Raw genomic sequence first — 19,759 nt, 5'->3', positions numbered from 1 at the left:
CGGTCCTTGGAGGGGCGGGGGGCTCGGCCCCCAGACCGATGAGAGGGGCCTGCCGAGGTGAAGGTCGGCTGCAGCTTTGCCAAGGACTTTTGCCCAGCCCTGTCCCATGGCGGGGGCAGCGATTTGAAACTTGGCCAGCGCTGAGTTTCCGGGAGCTCAGCAACGCCCCACGGTTGCTCCATCAGAGACCTCAGCTGGCAGCTTGCCGGGGCTCAAGAACCAAAAGATGGTGGTTTCCATGAAGGAAAGCCGCGGGAGCGGCAGGTCCTGAAACCACAGGGGTCCTCTTCCCTGCTCATGTTGCCCCAGGAAGGGGTGCAGAGCCAGCCGATCGCTTATGAACTGTTGTCTCTGGGGCTCAGTCTGGCCAAGCTCTCTCAGAAAGGGTCAGCACTGCCCTCCGGGAGCGCCCTGTGATCCCTGTGGCTTCCCAGCCAGCCTGTGGAGGGAACCGGCCTTGTTTGGGCAAAAAAATCCTGGCCCCACTGGTAGCAAACTGATCTTTCCTGAGCTCGGTGGCCCTGACTTCAGCCCCTGGCCCCACCAGGGCCAAGGGACACCTCACTTCTGCTGCCAACCCTCCTGAGGTCGAGGACCCCGCTCAGCACGCTGGATCCACACTAGCGATGGTCCACGCTGCCCTAGGACCACAAGCACTGTTGGCCCTCATTCCTCGCGGTGGCCGTCCAGGCCGTGAGTGGAGCAGGATAGAAGATGCCATATGCAGAGTTTCTTTCGACCAAGAAGGCCACGCATCCCCAGTGCTGGGAGTTCTTAGTCTATGTCTTTAATTACAAGTTTGCAAGTGGCCCCTGGAGCCTCCACGCTCCAGAGCCAGGCCCCTCGGGCACATTTCCACTGAGCTCCCAAAGCGCTGGGCTCCTCGGGATGTTGGGGAGCCCAGCCTCTCCCATCAGAGCAGTTTGCTTTTGCCTATAATCTCTTGGGGTTACACATGAGATTTCATCTGCAAAAGGGATTCCACTGCTTTCAAAAATGTTTTCAGAGACCACATAACAAAGGGTACATTCTCCCATCGCCTGTGCAAACCATTAAAAGCGGTTCGAGGCTCTTGACTTCAGAGAAACAGTTTTGCATTAAGAAACACAGAGAGCACACACCAGGGAGGTCCCTAGGACCCCCATAAGCTGCCCTCCGGCTCTCCCTCTTCTGCTCAGGCTCCTTCTCAGCCCTGGGGCCCAGCCTGGATTGAGCAGATTCCTGCTGGACACAAGCTGGTGCTTGCTTCACAAACTGGTGAAGTTTGAATCCACCGCTGCTCCTGGGATGTCTACAGCTTGTACTTAGAACCCAGCATTTTGAAGATTAGGTGGGTTTTTTTCTGATTACAAAAAAATATTGCAGAAATTGAAGCAAAAGAAGAATCATAAAAAATGAGAACTTAAAAAAAATACTTTTCCTTCCTCCAAATGAAGGTGAAATGTGAGTGAAGGAGAATCGGATGTAGGCACGTGGAGAGAGATGTGCTATCCAATGCCCCTTCCTCTGTGGACCGCGGTGACCTCGGTCGTGTGTCCGGAAGCTGGGGGCCACGGAAGGAGCACCGTGGGGCCAGGCCCGGGAGGGCACTTTTGTGAGATACAGAATAGAGTAACGAAAGATCCGGATTCTTTATTTAAGAAAGATGTTTGCTAGTTTGAGCCAAACTTTAGTAGCAAAGTAGGTACCTTTTTGTGGCCAGCTTCTGGAAAAGCAAACAGATGTGTGAGCTTCTCAAAGAGGGGCCTGTCTTCAAACATCCTTGTTTTATTATTAAATTTCAGGGGAGCGTGCATGTCCGCTCCACGTGAAATGGACTGCTTTGCAGCAACGTCTTTCCATCTCTTTCCACCAGGGGATAGATACTTTCTGCTGGGACGGAATGATAGTCCTTAACTCTTATTGATTCTCTTAGCCCCACTTTGGTCCCCCAACGCTTACTGTTCCCAAGGGTCCAGCATAGGGTCAGAAACGCTCCCGGCTCTTTTACTCAAACCCAATATAACATCGAAAGTCCTTCAGACCCCTCCCCACCTGCTGGATGTTTCTCTCCAGCACGGCCTCTGGGGATTAACTATCCCTACTTCAGCTCACAAGCTCAGAGGGAATTTGGGGTGCCCATTTAAGCATATGCAACACTGACATCACCCGGAGCATCGAAATTGTTCTACCTGGGGCATTTCAGATCCCCAGCCCTCTGAGGGCGAGAGGAGCCCCCCACCCTTGCAGCACCTCCGAGGACCACGCGGTTGCTCCTGGTGTTACAGAGCAATGAGATGCCCGCCAGCGTCCCTCCCGAGGAGGCGCACCTGCAGGCTTAACCAGCCGCGTGGAGTGGCCTCCAAGTCACGCAGGGAAGCAGGAGTAGGGGAGATGCAGGAGGCCGCCCGGGCACCAGGTCAGGAGGTGCTCGGAAGGCTGTCAGGTGCCTCAGTTTTCATCCCAAAGTCTTGCCTTTGCATTTCAGATATCAGAGGAAAATGTGCAAATTGTGGGGCATAGTTTCCTTTGCAAAATAATACTAATAGTTTTAAACTCTTATAATATGAGAAACTGCTCTTAGATAAATCCACACAGGACTCAATATTCGTTGGGTGAATAAAGCGAATTTTAGAAATGACTTTTTAAAAAATTATTTATTTATGTTGAGAGAGAGAGAGAGCATGAGCGGGGAGAGGGGCAGAGGGACAGGGAGAAAGAGAATCCCAAGCAGACTCCACGCTGAGCGCGGAGCACAAAGCAGGGCTAGATCCCACAACTGTGAGATCACGACCCGAGCTGAAATCAAGAGTCGGACACTCAACCAACTGAGCCACCCAGGTGCCCCTAGAAATGTCTTTTTGAAAGGGATATAATAGACTGTTTTTAGTTAAAAAAAAAAACAATTTTTTCAGCAATCTCCCCAAGGCTGACCTGCTCCCTCTCGGTGGCCACAGAAAGTGCCTCCCTCCCATCCTGACTGTTGGAAACACCGGTTGCCACCAAGTGGAATAAAAATGTCCCTGAAATATTAATAATAAAACAAAGATTTTTGAAGACAGCCTTCTCTTTGAGAAGGAAACATTACATGATATTAATGGGGTTTCTCAGATTTCCGTAATCCCAAGGGTTTCAACCAGGATTTCCTGCACTTATGGACACCCCCTGCCACGCACACACACAAATGCACGGAAGCGAACAATCCCCCTTTCTCTCTCTCCATCTCACACACACACACCAGCTCCCGACAGCACGGACATAGAAGGGACAGCATCCAGACTGAAAGTCGAAGATCCATAATGCAGGGTGGGGTTTGCCAGATGGTTTTCAGAAGCTCAAGTCACATGACCTGAGCCTCAATTTTGAGAGGACGAAGGAGATGGGGCAGGAGGGGGTCTCAGGGTCGAGAAGAGAAAGTCTCTGAAGTCACAGCTCCCAGAAGAAATGATCGGGCAGAGAAGGAGGCAGCTCTGAACAGGAGACGTGGCCTCTGGAGAGAGCCACACGTCTCCGTGCACTGTGGCACCCGCGCCGTGAGCTCAACCCTGCCTGCAGCTTCTCATTCGTGCCACGAGACCCCCCTCTTGGCGCCCTGTGGCTCTGAGAGGTCCCAGCCCCAGGGGGCCTCAAGCACAGGTGGCCTGCTTGTCACTCTGCTCTGTCTTCTCTGCGGCTCCGGATGGGGGAGCCCAGCTCAGCAGAGGCCACGCCGGGCCATGAATTTCCTCCTGGACTCAGTCCCATCAACTCAACAGTGACTTGGGGCTTGCTACCCGCGTGGAGCCTGCAGACGGGTGGCCAGGTTGCTGGGAACAAAGCGTCCACAGCAGGCAGCTGGGGGGACGGAGCTTTTCTCTGGGATTTTTGGGGGTGGTCAGATCACAGCCGAAGACACTGGGGTGCTTTGATTTACCTTTCCTGCTTAGCGTAAACAGAAGGCAAGGGAAAGCCCATGGGCACCTCAGTTCAGTCTGGGTGGCATGACGCCTCCTCTGGCCCCGGCGACTTCGCCTCCCTCTCCCCCTGCCGCCCGTCAGCTCCTGCTTTTCCTTTAGGAAAATCTGAGACACTCAGATCACCCCTGGGTGGTTCTTTCTCCTGCAATTATGAGCAAACAAGTTTGTTTGAAATGTTTCAGGAGACAGACAGGGTCTGTCCCTGGATCGGTTTCAATGTTCAGAGTGAAAACAAGAGCTGGGGAATAAGGCGCGCGCGGAGGCCTGGTCACCGCGCGGCTCTCTCCCGGTCCCACCTTGCCTCCCCAGGGCAAGGATGTTGGTGGCGGGACATCACGTGGCCAGTGAGGCTGAGGATGGCGTGACAGGGTGCTGGGGTCACAAACAGACATTGGGGAGCATGACTCAGGGGCTCCAGACCCCCCCAGCACACCAAGGAGAGGCCGCGAGGCCCCCGCCGCACCCCCACGGCCGGCCAGGCGGTGGGGGATCCCCAACAGCACCAGCACATTCCCCGGAGCAGAGGGGCCAGGGCTCCCCAAAGTGGAAGCAGACGAGCGTGTTAAAGAAAGGCATTTCGTTCGCAGATGAGCCGACTGATAACCACGCGGGCACGAGAGCTAAGGCTCGCTCGTAATGCAAACCCGGTGCTCCCCGCTGAGCGCACTGCCCAGGCAGCTTCGCTTTTGCTTTCGCTTCCTCTCCCTCCACGCGGACCCCTCCGCCTGTCGCCCGTCGCCTATCGCAGCGTGCGAGCGATCCGCCGGGGTTGGCACTCGCGGGATGGCATCCAGCACCCTGTTCCTTCCTCCCTCTGCTCTAGTCCCCCACGATTTTCTAAATTAAACATTGTAAACCGATTGGCCGGTTTCAATGGTAGCTCGCAAACAATTAGATACACTTTCCCCTTTGAAATGAAAAGGGCAGGGGATTCATTGCAGCGTTTCTTGGCGGGTTTACAAAAGACTCAACGTATATATCAAATGCCTTTGAGTCCGAAAGCTGCCGAATTTTACGGCGCCCTCTTGAGAGCAGATTCTCTCTCTTCGGCAAAGAATAAGATATAAATTCAACCGTGCCGTCACGATATGGGCTGTGATCACTTGTCAGGATTCATCAAATGGAATACTTTATTAGGAGACGCCACCTAAGAGGGCTGAAGCCGTCGCTCTAACAGCGGCCAGGAACGTCTGTGTATGCATACACGCACTCTCCAGGTCCAAACTGCACCGCCAAGGCAGAGAGAAATGGGCTGGATTTTTCCCCACGTGTGTGCACCTGGGAAGGTGACCGGACAGAGCAGCAAGACCGTGAGGATGTGGACACAATTGCTTCAGCCCCGCAGGGGAAGACAGGAGCGTGGCGAGCCCCAGGCACGCCGAGCCGTCTCCTCTGTCGCCCGGGGGAAGGAACTGTTTGCGTGTCCCTGCTCTGGCATCCGTGGTTTTGTAAACTCCAAATGCTCAAGCCCCCAGGCAGCCTCAGGGCCCGGTGTCCGCAGCCTTTCCCAGGCACAGACGGCCCACGGTTTGGGGAGAGCAAGCAGTGAAGACTCACAGGAGCATTTGCAGAGTCCCCAAAGCGGTGAGACCGCACGGGCCTCTTCAGGGGCCCCTGAGAGACAAAGAAGCCCAAGGACCGGCGTCCTCCCTCCAGCCGGGCCACTCTGATTCCACTCGCTGGGTGCTTGTCTCTCGTGAACAGACCCTCACATAGCACACCAGGGGCCTCCGCAAATTCCAGCACAATTCCCAAAGCCAGGATGGACAGACAGACACACGGAAAGACACTTCGCTCATGTTACCGAGACACTCCTTGAACGTTTCTCAAACTGGTCCAAGCAGGGAGCGCTGGGCCACCCTCATGTTTCTGAGAAACGCATCCACTCTGGGGCGGCAGGGGGGCGGTGGGGGGAGTGTGGCCGCCCCCCCCCCGCCTCCTCACTGCCCCCCAGGGTAGTTTAGGTGGAGTTCCTCATAATTTAAATTGTAAGGTTCTACAATTAAGTAGGAATGAAAATCATGGAACTTAAATCCCCATATTCAAGATGAGTGTCTATCCCTGTGAGTTGATTTGATATTTAAAAAACAAATTCGAGGAAGTGGACCAACCTGACAGCCATTTTAAATTTGAACTATTTGGTCTGAAAGAATGTTGTTAAGGGGACAGTGACGTTCGTCTTTAGCAAGGGTCTGTGTGCATGAGCATGGCCTGTGTGAAACCCAACTTTTCTCAGGCAATTTCCCCACCTGGTGTTGAGAACATGGCCGTTCACCCACTTGTGCCCGAGCTCCGTCCACCTGCAAGGACCCGGCTCCCCGTGTCGGGACAGAGAGGAAGAGAGCACAGTTGTCTCTCGGAGGACCCGGGTTTGGTGCAGTTCGCCCACACTCGGTGGACCCGCCGACTTTGAAACAAGGACCTGACTTCAGAGCCGGTCTGTTTGGCCTCGTTCCTTTGAAAGCTCTTTAAGAGCAGACGTGGATTGGCTCCCGTGAACTCAGCTCTTGTGGCTTCCCTCGCTCTCAGATCCTGAAACCAGAAGGAAGGTTCCAGCTGGGCCTTGCCCAGCCGCACACCCGGAGCCCTGAGACAGGGTTTCAGGGGCCTGGGGGCTGCAGCTGTTTGGGGGGGAGGGGGAGGTGGGGCTCTGGGGTGCTGTCCCCTGCACGGCCGTCGTTCCTTTCCCCGCAGCGGCTGACCTGGCATCAGAGGGGAGGAGCTCTGTCTCCCGGAGGAACAGACCCCCACCACCCCCCCAAGGGGTGCACAGTGGAAGGGAGCTTACCAACCCACGTCAGGAATTTTGCAGGGGCTTCAGGAATCATGGATTACAGGCTCAGCTCAGTAAATGCGCAATCCGTAACGCCCCAGAGGCCTCAGTCGCACTGAAGCCGAAGCCGGCCTTTGTCCCGGGAAGTGGGCAGAGCCCGCGGACCTGGAACCGTGACTTTCTCCGCGTGTCTGGCTGATAAGGCCTTTGTGCCAGTGGGAACAGGTCGTAAAAACACCCGGCTTCTGTGTGCACCAGAGTCGCCCTCACACCTCCTTGCCCTCAGCACCCGCGGAGTTCGGCAAAGTTCATGCTGATTCCTGTTCACCTCCCGCCCCCCTTCCAGGTGGAGGCAGGTTGGGGACACCCCCGCCCCGCACCCGGCCCGGCCCTGCAATTAGCGCTAATAGCGATTAATTCCATCTGCCGCTCAAAGTCCAGGCCACTGCCCTCGTGTCCTGCGCTCCAGCCCCGCCAGGTGCCTGGAGGACTGTCTCGCGGTCCTGGGCTGGGGAGGGGGTGCCTGCTGGGTACAAAACTGCTCCCCACGGCCAAGAGCGCTAGACCCTCCCTCTGCTCCGTGGCTCTGGGCTGTGCCGGCAGCGGGAGCGTGGGTCCCGGGGAAGCTGGGCAGCCTGGGAGTGCGGGTGGGGGCTGCAGAGGGGTCCCAGCAAGGTCCGGCAGCCCTCGAAGCTGGGAGGGGTGTAGGGGTGGGGACCTCGGCGGCCCTGGAGTGCGGGTAGGGGATTCCAGGAGGTCCAGCAGCCCAGAGAGCCGGGGTGGGGGGGGTCCCAGGAGAGCCAGCGGCACTCGGAGAGGGGGGTGAGGAGGGTGGGGGGTCCCGGAGGCCGGGTGGCCCTCTGAGGGGGTCGGACGGGGAGGCGGAGAGGGGAGGCGGGCCGCGCCCAGCTCCCCCACCCGCCAGCCCCAGCCGGCCGGAGTAGGAGCCCAGCAGCCTGGCCGGAGGGAGGACGCGGCCCCGGGAGCCGGGCACGCACGGAGCGGGACGCCAGGTCAGAGCGGGGCCTCGGGGAGGGACGCAGCGGCGGGCGGGCCCACATTGCCCTCTAACGGGGCCCCGAGGGAAGCCGGCACAGACCCTCCTCTGTCCCCAGCCGGGCCCCAGCCTGTGCTGCGCTGAATGCACTTGCTGGATGCGCTGGCCCATGGAAGGGTGCTGAGCCCGCTGAATGAATGACCCGCCTAACCAGTCGCGCGCTCGGGGCTTCCCGGGCTTTGTTGGAGTGTCCCATATACTTTGGACCCCATTTTGAAATGCAGTGGCTCAAGTGTGATTTTTGTGAAACAATTATTTGGCCACTGTCCTTTTTTAGATAAAATGACACAAAACTGGGATCTTAACAATTGGCTTAATTACAGAAGTTAGTAGGGTCCAGATTCTACTCTCCATTTTAAAATCTCATCACTAATTCGCGATGTATCTGAGAACAATTGCCAAATAAAATTAACGAGTACAGGGGAGAGGGAGTTTGTGCACTCTGTTGGTACCGCTGTGGTGCCCTGGGAGTAAATCCAGGCGACGGCTGGGGACCCAGTGGGGCTTTGTGTGTCCTCTCGGGAGTTCCCTGCTGTTGTCCCGGGCTGAGTCAGGACCCGCGGTTTGTGAGGGAGTCCACACGGACAGGGCCTGTGGAGGGGAAAAGGGGCCCGACAAGAGAGGAGGAAGCTCAGCCTCCTGGATGTTTCCCAGGGCCTGGGGGCGAGGGGAGAGGCAGGAGTGGTGTGCGGGCCATGTGCCCAGCTCAGTCTCTGGGTATCTGAGCTACGTCCCACTGCTGCTGGACAGTCTGGCCTGATTCCTCACCCCCAGGTCTTCCATGAGGAGGGCAGTGCTGGAGGGCCTCCGGGGATGGGGGGAGGGAATCAGTCTGGAGAAGCCGGGACCCCTGCATTTCCCGGGGCAGGTGGAATCGTCTTGGTCTTTCTCTGGCCTCCTGGTCAGTCCTGCGGCTGGGCCTTCGGGCTCCTTGGTTACTGTTATCTGGATAGAGACCCAGGGTGGTAGGCAGATGATTGGCTGTTTGACATTTCTGGACTTGAGATGCAAGATCCCCGGTGTCAGCCCCACTCATGTGAGGAGTTGAGACCTGCCCCCCACCTAGGACCTGTGTCACTGCTCTCCAGAGAGGGCAGGGGGTCCCAGGCAGGGAAGACCCCGGTCCTCTCCCACAGTCACCCAGGCCTTTGGAACCCATTCCCTGGGTGCCATCCCAAACAGGCCTGCCCTGGTGCCCTTCTGAGCTGTAGGGTTTCCCAGATCTTGGCCACACCTCCAGGGCAGACGGCCCCTTTTCCAGACGTGTGTCGGCAAACTACATAGCTCCTCGGAGTACTGAGGCTGGCCGTTCCAAAGTCACCTCCCCTTGACCTCAGAGTCTGCTTCTCCAGGCTGCAGGATCTGCCCTGAGCCCCCTGCACCCCTCCCTGTTCTCAGGGACACGCCGTCTAGCCCCCGACGGCTGTTAGGCACCGAGCTTGCGGCAGGCACTCGTGCCCCTCTGCTTCCCTTGCAAAGGGTGTCCCCGCTCATGTGAGACTCCCAGCCTGCTGCCCGGGCCCACAGAGCCTCTGTCTGAGCTCATGGCCATTTTCAAAACATGCAGATTCACTCTTGACCCCCTCTAGACCCCAAGCCCACACCTCCCCCAGCAGCAAAGTGTGTCTTGTGTACACACCGAGAAGAGGAGCCTGAGAACCAAGCCGGGCACCGCTCCCGGATGAAAAGAGAGACCCTCCCTGATATTTCCCACTGGGACACCCCATGCCTGGGAACTTTCGGGCTGATCCTCACTGATTTCAACTTGCATCCCCTTTACCAACATCCAACAACTGGATGAAACAAATTAAAAGGGACTCTAGTCCTTCTGAGCATATTCTACCAAGTTCCATAGGGGAACCTCTTAGCAGCAATTAGTAGGCAGGTCGAGTGGCCGGCAGGCCGGGCCCTGCGAGGAGCAGCATCGCCTGCGTGCACCCAGCGTGGCCTCTGAGCTACAAGGACGGCCGCCCTCACCCCTTCTCTCTGCTTTTCCGCCCTAGATTTATTATAAAGTCATCAAGGACATTGAGCCCGGGGAAGAGCTGCTGGTGCACGTGAAGGAAGGCGCGTACTCCCTGGGGACGGTGCCCCCCAGTCTGGATGGTAAGCCCCCCGCCCTGCAGGAGCTCCTGAGGCCTCCCCGTCACGTCACTCCGCATGACGGGGGCCGCACTCCTGCGCTCCGGCCCCAGGCCCCCCTCCCGACCTCTCAGCCGAAGCATCTGCGGGTTATACGAGCTACACGCCGCATTCAAGATAGCCCTTCAGACAATAGGAGTGAACGGGTGTCGTGTGGCATTGTATCTTTGCCGTGGTAGAATCCTGGGGGGATTTGTTAAACTATATTATTATTATCAGCAGCAGCATGGTTTGCTCTCCTCAGTACTTAAAGACAAAAAACAAACAAACAAAAAACACAAAGTTTTGTGGCTTGGAAACCGTCGCCCTCCAGAGCCATGGGAGACGTTTGGGGCTCATTTAAGAGAGAGCAGTGACGGCGTGTGAGTCTTTGAAAGCCATGCCTGTCTGCAGGGAACAGCAAGAAGTCCAAGAGAAAGGTTAAGGGAAAACTGATTTTGTGAGAGGGAACCCGGGGCGCTGAGGGGGGTCCCCCAGGGGCAGGGATGGCGGCTGAGATCCTCCAACTGTCCACCCAAAGCGTTCCCACTGCCCTCCGCTCGGTGCTTGTCCAGTGGGCTCGCTGCCCCCCACCCCCATCCACACCCGAGTGCATCGCAGAGGACGTTAGAAAAATTCCTGCTGCAAAGAGGCTAGGATTTCTGAAATGCAGATTTATTTTCCTTCATCCACATTGTGAAGCAATGTGCCATTCACCTTGGGGTTCTGGAACCGTTTTTAAGTCCATCCGAGGAGCGCTGTGTTGGCAGCGGACGACTATCCATTAACTCCCTGCGTGCCGCTGCCGAGCACACGGTGTCTTTTTTTGGAGCGAGACCCCGCAAGTGAGCAGAAAAGCAGCCTCCCCTCCTGGCGGGGGCTGGTGATTCCGCTCACGCTGGAGCAGGGGGGAGGTTGGTTTTCCCCTTCCTGTCTTTCTTTCCCTCCCCTCCAAAGGCACAGAGGCTTAATGATTAACGCCACTTACCGCAAGTTCCTCTGATAATGTTACGTGAGGGAGTGGCCCTGGCTGGGCCTGGGAGCAGACGCAGAGACCTCTGCCTTAATTTACCCTTCCGATCCCGAGCGTGGCCCAGCAGTGAGGGTCCTTCCTCCTCACGGGCCATGTCTCCAGAGCCCACAGAGCCGGATCCTATCTGTATGCGCCTCTGAAGTTTGGTTTTAATTAGGCCATCGAGAAAAGAAAAATAAATGGCTGAGGTCTGGGTCGTGAGGGGATGGTCTCATTTTCCTTAAAATAATTGTTGAAAAGACCGATAGAGCTCAGGTAGCGCAGCAGAACTCGGAAAGATAAACCCACTTACCTCAGGGGAGCACCCGGCGAGGAGGTTTCGTTTGCGTAATGAAACTTCTTTCTTCCAAAAGGTTTTAAAAACCTCGATTGCTATCCACCACCACGCCGCACCCCCCCCCCAACCCCGGCCCCCAATCTCAAATAAGCTGGGTCCACATTTCCCTAATAATTCATCAAACATTTGTGGGCTAATTGCTTGCCACACATAATGGTCCAGCCTCAAATGTCTGACTTTTCATACTCTCTGCTGTCGCGGTCACCCCCTTGCCCCCCAACAGCCGCCCCCTCCCCAGCTAAACTCGGAATCGCACAGAAAGAAAATGCAAAAATGTTCCTCACTAAGATAATTATCATAAAAAATCTTTTATCCCAGCCCCAGCTAAATGCAGAGGCCCCTTATCACGGCAGGAATTTGGAGTGGGCTCTCGAGCGCTTTTGAGCCTCAGTCTGGTAGATTAGCATGTAGATGCCACATAATTGTGTCCCCCTCGGCTCTCTGAAGCCATTAGGCACTGATTTATTTTTCTGTTACATTCCTGCTCTGCCATGAAAAGTTGCTGATGGAACTGCAGATAGACAGCCAGGCGCACACCTGACATGCCACATTGGGCTGCCACGCCCGGGTCCGGTCTGGTTTGGGGAGAATGTGGAGCTTCTGCCCCAGCCCGCGGCCCCCACGGACCCCCCACCAGATTCCGATGGAGGGAGTTCAGTCCCGAATCACAATTTTTGTGTGCTGCCGTTGGGGGCAGGGGCCTTTGCGGGGGGACAACGTTCAGGTATCGAGGAAGAAACAGAGGCCCCGGGTTGCCAGCCCGCTGGGGGCAGAGCGCGCCGGGCCTGCGGGTCTGAGCCTGCGAATGCTCTTTCAAAGCCGCAGCTTTGCAAAGAAATGCACTTCCAATTTCCCTGCAAGTGACTCAGAGCAGAGGGAAGCCACTTTCGGATTCATTAGTTCCGGCGACTTTTTATTTTGTTTTTACTCTCAGTGGAGAGGGGAAAGATTTCTCTTTCAGGAAAGCTTCTTGCTCTTGGGAAAAAATAAAGAAAATCATTTCCATTCAAATATGCTTTTCTTTTGAGAAAGGCTCAAAATTGTTAACTTCCCCCCCACCCGCCATAAGAAGTCAAGAGGATGCAGTGAACTGCGTATAAAGCATATGAGACAGATTATAATATAATATAACATAACATAACATAATACAACAACATGATCTACTATAATACCATATAATACAATGTAACATAATATAACCAGAATGTAACATATTCTTTTAGTTTTTTTTTTTTTTAATATGGAATTATCGTGCTGGGCAGTGGACCACATGGGCTGTGCGCATCCTTCGTGGCGCATCCAGCGAGCCCCGGGCATGGGCGCTGCATGCCTGCCTTACCTGCGTGGAGGATGCTGGGACACCTGTCCACACCGCAGCACGGGGGGCGGGGGGAGGTGGCCAGGCTCACTCACGGCCAGCCCCCAGCTCCATCCTTCACCTGGGGCAAACTTGAGTCCGTGGAGGGATGAGGAGGCAGGGGAGGAGGGCGACAGTTATCTCCCCGGTCCATTTCACGGCCTCAGGATGTCCTCCCATGCCATCAGCGTGGGAATCGGGCTCAGTTTTCATTTTAAGTCCAAATTCCAGATCAAAACTGAGAAAGTTAAGTTGGTCGGTGGTATGGATGGGTGGGGTTGGCCTTTCTTCTTGTCTTTGTTTTCGAATTTCAACTTCTGTGACTGTTCCCAGTCGGGTCCAGAAAGAGTAAACTACCAACTGGCATTTCGAACTGACTCACGGCGCCGGTGGCGGTGGGAGGGCCCCAGGAAGTCAGAACAAACCCACAGGGGCAGCTTTGTGGGGTCGAGGCATCCGGCTCCGTTCTGAAATGGTGTTCTCGGTCCTCAGATGGAGAGGAAGTCCACATCTCTAAAGACGAGGAGGGCCTGCGGGGAATGCCAGGCCGTTCAGAGCGCACACACCACGCTTGGCGCTCTTCTGGGCCCCTGGCGGGAAGCTGGGACTCTGCCACCCGGCTTCCTGGGCCCCGCCCGGCGCCACGGCTCTGGTTACAGGGCTCTGCCGCCTCCTCTCCCAGCATCCCGGCCTCCGTTTACCCGTCATCAGGCGGCCGTAAAAAGCGTCTGCCCCTGGGTGCGCGTGGATGCCTTCAATGCACCAGCAGCATGAAGCTCCGAGCTCGGTGCCGGCTGGGTGCGGGCTCCCGAGACCTCGAGTGTCCCCACGGCTGTTCACGTTATTTTCCCAGGAGACGTTTCTCCTGAAGGGTTCGTGAGCTCGAATTCTACTTCAAAGACAACGCTGTGTAGACTTGCAGGGGGATTATTTTGTGATGTGCATCCTCCCTGGCCTTGGCCTAGCATTCCACCCCACTACCTGGGGACCGGCCCCGTACTTGGATGGCTTTTGTTTCAGGATCTTCTCCGCCTTCGCGCTCCAGGCGGCCGCGGGCCCCACCGCCCCCGCTCCTCCTGCCCCTGCTCTGCCTGCGTGCTGCCGGCCTCGGTGTCGGCAGGCACACCCTCCCCGTCTCCTCCAGCCCGTGTCTGGGGTTTGCGTGGACCGGCTGGCCTTGCCTCCCTCCCGTCAATTCTGCAGCTCAGCATGTGTCCGGGACAAGCTGCAGGGGCGGCCTTTCTGGGAGATGTTTGGGGCAGAGACTTCCAAGCCCAGAGGCTCAAACCCATGCTCTCAGCCCCAGGCTGCCAGACTCAGCGTGAGCTGCTTTTCCCGTTTGTGTTGTATTCTTCCAAGCGAACACTTCCTTGACAGCAGGCCGTCCGCAGCAAGCCGGCCGGGATGCCTGGACCAGCACAGGGGCCCGCCCGGCCCGTCCCCAGGGCCCTTCCCTGGCACCCACATATCTACCTCCATGCACAGATGTGAACAGAAATCACATCTGTGCCTCTGAAGGTGTCATCCGAGCCCTGGGGGTCCAGCCAGGTGCACCCCAGAGCCAGCTCCCAGGGAGCCTGCCCCGTGGTGTCAGGGAGGAGGGGGACCCGGGTGCCCGCCAGTGGAGATGCTGGGTGTGACCAGGCACCGGGAGTGGCGCCTCCAGGATAGTCTCAGGGAAGCTTCTAGTCGTGAGCGGGTGGCCCTCGCTTTCCCCAGCCCTCTCCCCTAAGCCCCTGCCCAGGCTGTAAACTCCCCTGCCCTTTCCTTGGCACTCAGATGGTTATGGTGGTCTCTCTGACACGAGAGGAGACAGAGGGCAGCCCCCTTCTGCCTGCCCCCCAAGTCCCTGGCTCCTTGGCTTCGACGTCCCTCGGGGTCAGGTCATGTCGGTCTGCAGTCAGGCCAAGGTCACTAAAGCTCAGCGCTGCACCTGCACGCATACTCGCACGCACACACATACCCACACTCGCACTCAGACACACACTCACAGGTGCACAGACACACGCATGCACGTAAACACACACTAAAACATGCACACACACCTGCACACTCATATGTGTGCACTGACGCATTCACACTTAACACGCATGACACGTGGTCAGCCATGAGCACAAATGCGGGTATGTAACAGGCGCACCCGCGTGCACACGTGAACGTAGGAAAAGACAAATTTTCACACATGCAGCCGCATACAGAAGCATATGCACACTCACACACATCAGGTGAAAACATATACACACCCACTAAACAAGTGTAGATGCACAAATGTTCCTACACATTCCCACAAAGATACACAGACGTGGATGCAGGTATGTTCAATGCACACACTCACACACTTTGTGCACACACAGCTGCACACCCATGCTCACCCACACACACATTCACACCTATACAGTTACACGCCTGTGCACGAGCACACATGCATTCCCACACTCACTACAAGCACACACATGCACACCTTTTAATCCATTTGTGCAAGAGCTTTTATTGCACGTGTTCTCTCCCCGCCTCGGGCAGGGAGGGGGACGCCCGCTCTGGGAGAAGCTACTGTTAGGCCGTCACCTGGGGTGGGGCCTGGGGATGGGCCCAGAGGTCGTCTCCCCGGGGAAATTTATGGCTTTGAGCTGACTGTTTGGCTTGGCACGGTGGTCAGGATGCCGCCTCGTAAACTGAATAATAGCTGCCCCCCCCCCTTTAATTTGTTTGACCTTGGCGAGGGTAATTTATGAGATGCATTAGAGCTCGGCCTGTGTTTTCTCCTAATTCATAAACAAAGCGCTCGCCAGCTTCCTTCTCTGCTCCCCAGTGCGGGGCCTCCTCAAGCCCAGGGTGGCCTCCTGCCATGCGGGGTGGGGCCCAGGGCTTCTCGGCGGTTCTGATGATGCAGACACAGGGTCCACGCGGTCCCCAGCTCCCTGAGGCAACCACACCTAGGTCTGGGAAGCGGGGGCAGGAAGGAAGCAGGAACAGCCCGCGTGGAAGGCAGGGCCCCCCGCACCCCCCACCACGGGCCCGGGGCCTGGGCCCCATCTCGTGCTCCCCACCCACCTCCCTCCTGTCTCCCCAGCAGAGGAGCCCACGTTCCGCTGTGACGCCTGTGACGAGCTCTTCCAGTCCAAGCCGGACCTGCGGCGACACAAGAAGTACGCGTGTGGCTCCGTGGGGGCCCCGCTCTATGAGGGCCTGGGTGACGGGCTCAAGCCGGAGGGGCTCGGCGGCGGGGGCGGCGGCGAGCAGGCCCACGAGTGCAAGGACTGTGAGCGGATGTTCCCCACCAAGTACAGGTGCCGCCCCTGCCCTGCCCCACCCCCTCCCCCGCCCCCTCCCCCAGCCTCCAGGCCCCCCAGGAGCCCCCCAGGAGCCCCCCCGGCCCCCGCAGCCTCACTGGGCCCTGGCAGCGCAGAGGGAGACCGGGGAAAGGCAGACATCTGTCCTGGCCCCTCAGCCCTGTCCACACTGACACATGGAGAGCTCCAGGCACAGGTGGAGGCAGGGTCCCCTCCAGTGTGGCACACCTCGGGGGCAGGTGCCCCCAGTCATCCAGCATCAGGGACTGAGGAGCCCAGGAGCTGGTGGCGGTAGGCCACAGGGGATCCTGACTCTGGCTGTGAAGGCCAGGCCCCTGGTCCGAGCCCGCCGCCCCTAGAAGATCTGCAAGTGGCCCGGCAGAGACTTCGCTGGCCCCACCGTTGTACAGGCAGGGCTCGGCTGTGGAAACAGGCTTGGAGCAGAGTGAGAGACGCAGGCCAGACCCCAAGATGTGCAGGGTCAAGCCCCAAGGAGACTTCTGAAGCAGGGTCCAAGACCAGGATGGGGGGATGGCAGCACCCTGCTGCCCGGGGATCTATGGAGTGCCCTGACCCTCTGGATACACAGGACTCCTTCTCACACGGTGGGCACGGGCTGGAAGGGGCCACCCAGGGGTCCCCTATCCCCCACCCCAGCCACCTGCCTCTGCTCCCCACGGATGGACCCCACCTGTCCTGGGAGACCTCACAGGCGTGGGTGCAGTGTGGCCGCGGGACACGGGCACAAGCCGGCCCTCCCCGGGAAGGTGGGCACCCTGAGGACCCATGGGAACCCTGAAGAAAGATGAACCTTCTGGGCTGTGTGGGGAGAGAGCCAGGACTGAGGTCCCAGTGCTCCAGGGAAGCCTGAAGACTTTTCCAAGGTGGGCCCCTCCTCCGGCCTCTGAGAATGTCTCTAGGGCGGCCTCGCAAGGTCAGAGTAAAGCCCCGTCAGGTCCCTAAGTGGCTCTGGTACTGCTGGGAACTGGACGCCAATCCCACCGTGGCCTCCCCAGGGACGGGAAACCCTCCGCCCCGAACAGATGACTGAGAAAATAAGCGTTTGGGCAAATCCCGACTGAGGCCCTCGGCGGTAAGCGCTGCTCAAGAGGGTCCGTGTTTTCTTTACATAAACACATAAATCACAATTAACAACAGGGAAAAAGATACAATCTGCCAGTGCTCAAGAACCAAGCGTTTCTGATGTAAATGGATGGCTGGGCCCCGTAATTAACGGGCCGTGATGTATTGCTGCTTTGCTCACAGAGATTAACGGTCACACCTGGGACAGGAGGGGAAACAGGACGTCCCCCGAGAGGAGGGGGTCAGGAACTGTGCCTTCATCCAAGTGCAGCCGCCCCTGCCCAGCAGCTGGGCTCTCCCCACCTTATCAGGCCGCAGTTGGAGACCCACCCGCTCACCCCCAGCCCACCTCCTTGGTGTGTGCGTGGCGGGGAGGCCAGGGGTGGCCTTGGTTTCCTGCGCCTCGCCCCCTCTCTGGGGCTCACGGCAATGTCGGAAGCTTCTGTGCCCCTTTTCCGAGGCCCAAGGTTAGCCTCAAGGTTAAGATCATCTTGACGAGCAGCCAGGCATTGTGAGCTGGGGTCCTGCCCTGCCTCTGGCTGCCTGGAGGAGTGGTCTTGGATGAGGGCCTGAGCTTTGTGCAGGCACCACTTCCTCCCCATGTGCTGTGGGAGGGCCGTCTCTGCCCCTCCGTCCTGTTGACCTGTCCAGAGAGGAGGTGGACAGACCCGCTGCCAAGACTCACTCTCACCTCTGAGCGGGGCTGGGGGGCTGGGGGCCGCCAGGCAGTGGGCAGGCAGGCAGCCCCCCGTGACCCCGCCCCCTGTCCGCGTGCAGCCTGGAGCAGCACATGGTCGTGCACACAGAGGAACGAGAGTACAAGTGTGACCAGTGTCCCAAGGCCTTCAACTGGAAGTCCAACCTCATCCGCCACCAGATGTCCCATGACAGCGGCAAGCGCTTCGAATGTGAGAACTGCGTGAAGGTAACATGCACACGCACCTGCCGCTCCCGCCCGCGCCCCCCCGCCCAACGAACATGCTGGTGAAGCGTGCGGAGCCGATAAGATGCCTGCAGTCCTTTGGGCCCTTCAGTTTGCCAGGGAAGAAGGAAGCGCGCCCAGTCACACAGCTAGGGAGGAGGCCAGGGAGACCAGACGCTGTCCTCTCCGCGGTGGGATCCTGCCCCCACCCGTGTGTCAGAGCTCTTGGGCCTAAAAATGCGTTCTGAGCTCTCGCTTCAAGCATCCCAGCCGCAGCTCCCCCGGGAATGATTGTCGGAGACGCAGAGTCTGGGGGGAGGCTCGGTGGCTCCCCTGAGGTCATCCGGGGGTCACCCCGACAGCAGAGACCCCTCCCGGACAGGCTCAGTGCAGGGGCCAGAGCAGCACTGAGGGCCCCACCCAGCGGCCGGAACTGGGCCAACGGGGGAGCAAGCAATGGCGTCTGTCCCCCCAGGTGTTCACCGACCCCAGCAACCTGCAGCGCCACATCCGCTCCCAGCACGTAGGAGCCCGGGCTCACGCCTGCCCCGACTGCGGGAAGACGTTCGCCACGTCCTCGGGCCTCAAGCAGCACAAGCACATCCACAGCACCGTCAAACCTTTCATATGTAAGTGGTCCCCCAGCCTGGCCTCCCCCGCTGGCCTCCGTGGAGGGTTGCTCGGAGGTCAGGCCAAGGCATGCAATCCCCGGGCTCTCCCATTCGCAGGACCCCTGCTTGCTCAGAATCCTCTGCCAGGTGAAGCCCAGGCCGCGGACCCCCTCCTGGTACCGCCTCTTCACCACTTGGCTCTGTCGCACCTGCTCATCTTGTGACCCCCCTCTCTCTTGCTGTGGCCTCATTTTCCCCTCCTGCTCTGCTTGGTTCCTCCCCCTTGCTTACCCCTTCAGTGGCCAGAGGTGGGTGGTAGGAGGCGGGGAAGGACCGTTTCAGCAGTCCCGGGTCCTGCAGGAGCCAGCAGCCCCCCCACCCCCGTTCCCTCTACTCTCCCTTCTACTCACACCCCAACCTGGGCTCTGGGAGGCATAGAAACCCTAGTGACACTCACTGAGCTCTGCTCATCCCCACAGCACCTTCAGGGAGCCCAGCATGTGTAGCCTGCACCGTCCGGGCAGCAGGGCCAGGGGTAAATGCCCCCATCATCGCGGAGCTTACGTGCAGTGCAGGAGACAGAGGCTAAGCCGTATGAGCAGTGACGGCACATGGGACCAGCCTATCAGGATGGAGGGGGTGGCGCAGGGTTAGGAGGCTCTCCAGGTGCTCAGGTCGGCCCAGGTGGGTCCTGGCCCTGTAAATACTGTGGGAGCCAGGACGGCTTGTCAAACGAGAGGCATTCTAGCAGAGACCTGGAGGAAGGGCAGGTGTGAGCCGAGGGGGTACCTGCGGGACGGGGTGGGGGGGTGGTGCTCGGGACAGGGACTGGGAGCAGAGAGGCCTTGAGGCCAGCATGTTTGAGGGAGTAAGTGAGGGGGAATAATAGAAGAGTGGCCAGAGGTCACAGGGCCAGGTCTTGGGGACCATGTGAGCCAGCGCAGGGACATGAATCTTATTCTCAGTGAGTTTGGAAACCACAGAAGATTCTTCTCTACCTAGCAGTGCACTGACTTAGTCATACAAGATTGCACTAAGTCATCATTTCATGTGATTTGCACTGTCATCATCCACACGAGGTCATGCAGGGTCATCATCCTCACGAGATCATGCGGGGTCAGCATCCACACAAGGTCACGCAGGGTCATCATCCACACTAGGTCGTGTGGGGTCATCATCCACACAAGGTCGTACAGACTCATTATCCACACAAGATCCTACGGGATCATCATCCACATGA

General features: G+C 58.0%; 1 protein-coding gene across 1 annotated transcript in view; it reads left to right on the top strand.

Moving 5' to 3' along the window:
• PRDM16 (PR/SET domain 16) overlaps nt 1–19,759 on the top strand; it is a 312,060-nt gene that overhangs the window by 263,352 nt on the left and 28,949 nt on the right. The window contains exons 5-8 of the mRNA XM_032395196.1: nt 9,769–9,871; nt 15,684–15,900; nt 17,764–17,911; nt 18,384–18,537. Of these exons, the coding sequence (XP_032251087.1) occupies nt 9,769–9,871; nt 15,684–15,900; nt 17,764–17,911; nt 18,384–18,537 (622 nt within the window). The remainder of the gene's footprint in view (nt 1–9,768; nt 9,872–15,683; nt 15,901–17,763; nt 17,912–18,383; nt 18,538–19,759) is intronic.

The sequence above is a fragment of the Phoca vitulina genome, unplaced genomic scaffold (genome assembly GCF_004348235.1).
Source record: "Phoca vitulina isolate PV1807 unplaced genomic scaffold, GSC_HSeal_1.0 scaffold2, whole genome shotgun sequence".
Classification (NCBI taxonomy): domain Eukaryota; kingdom Metazoa; phylum Chordata; class Mammalia; order Carnivora; family Phocidae; genus Phoca; species Phoca vitulina.
This window is presented reverse-complemented; position numbering and strand designations above follow the sequence as displayed.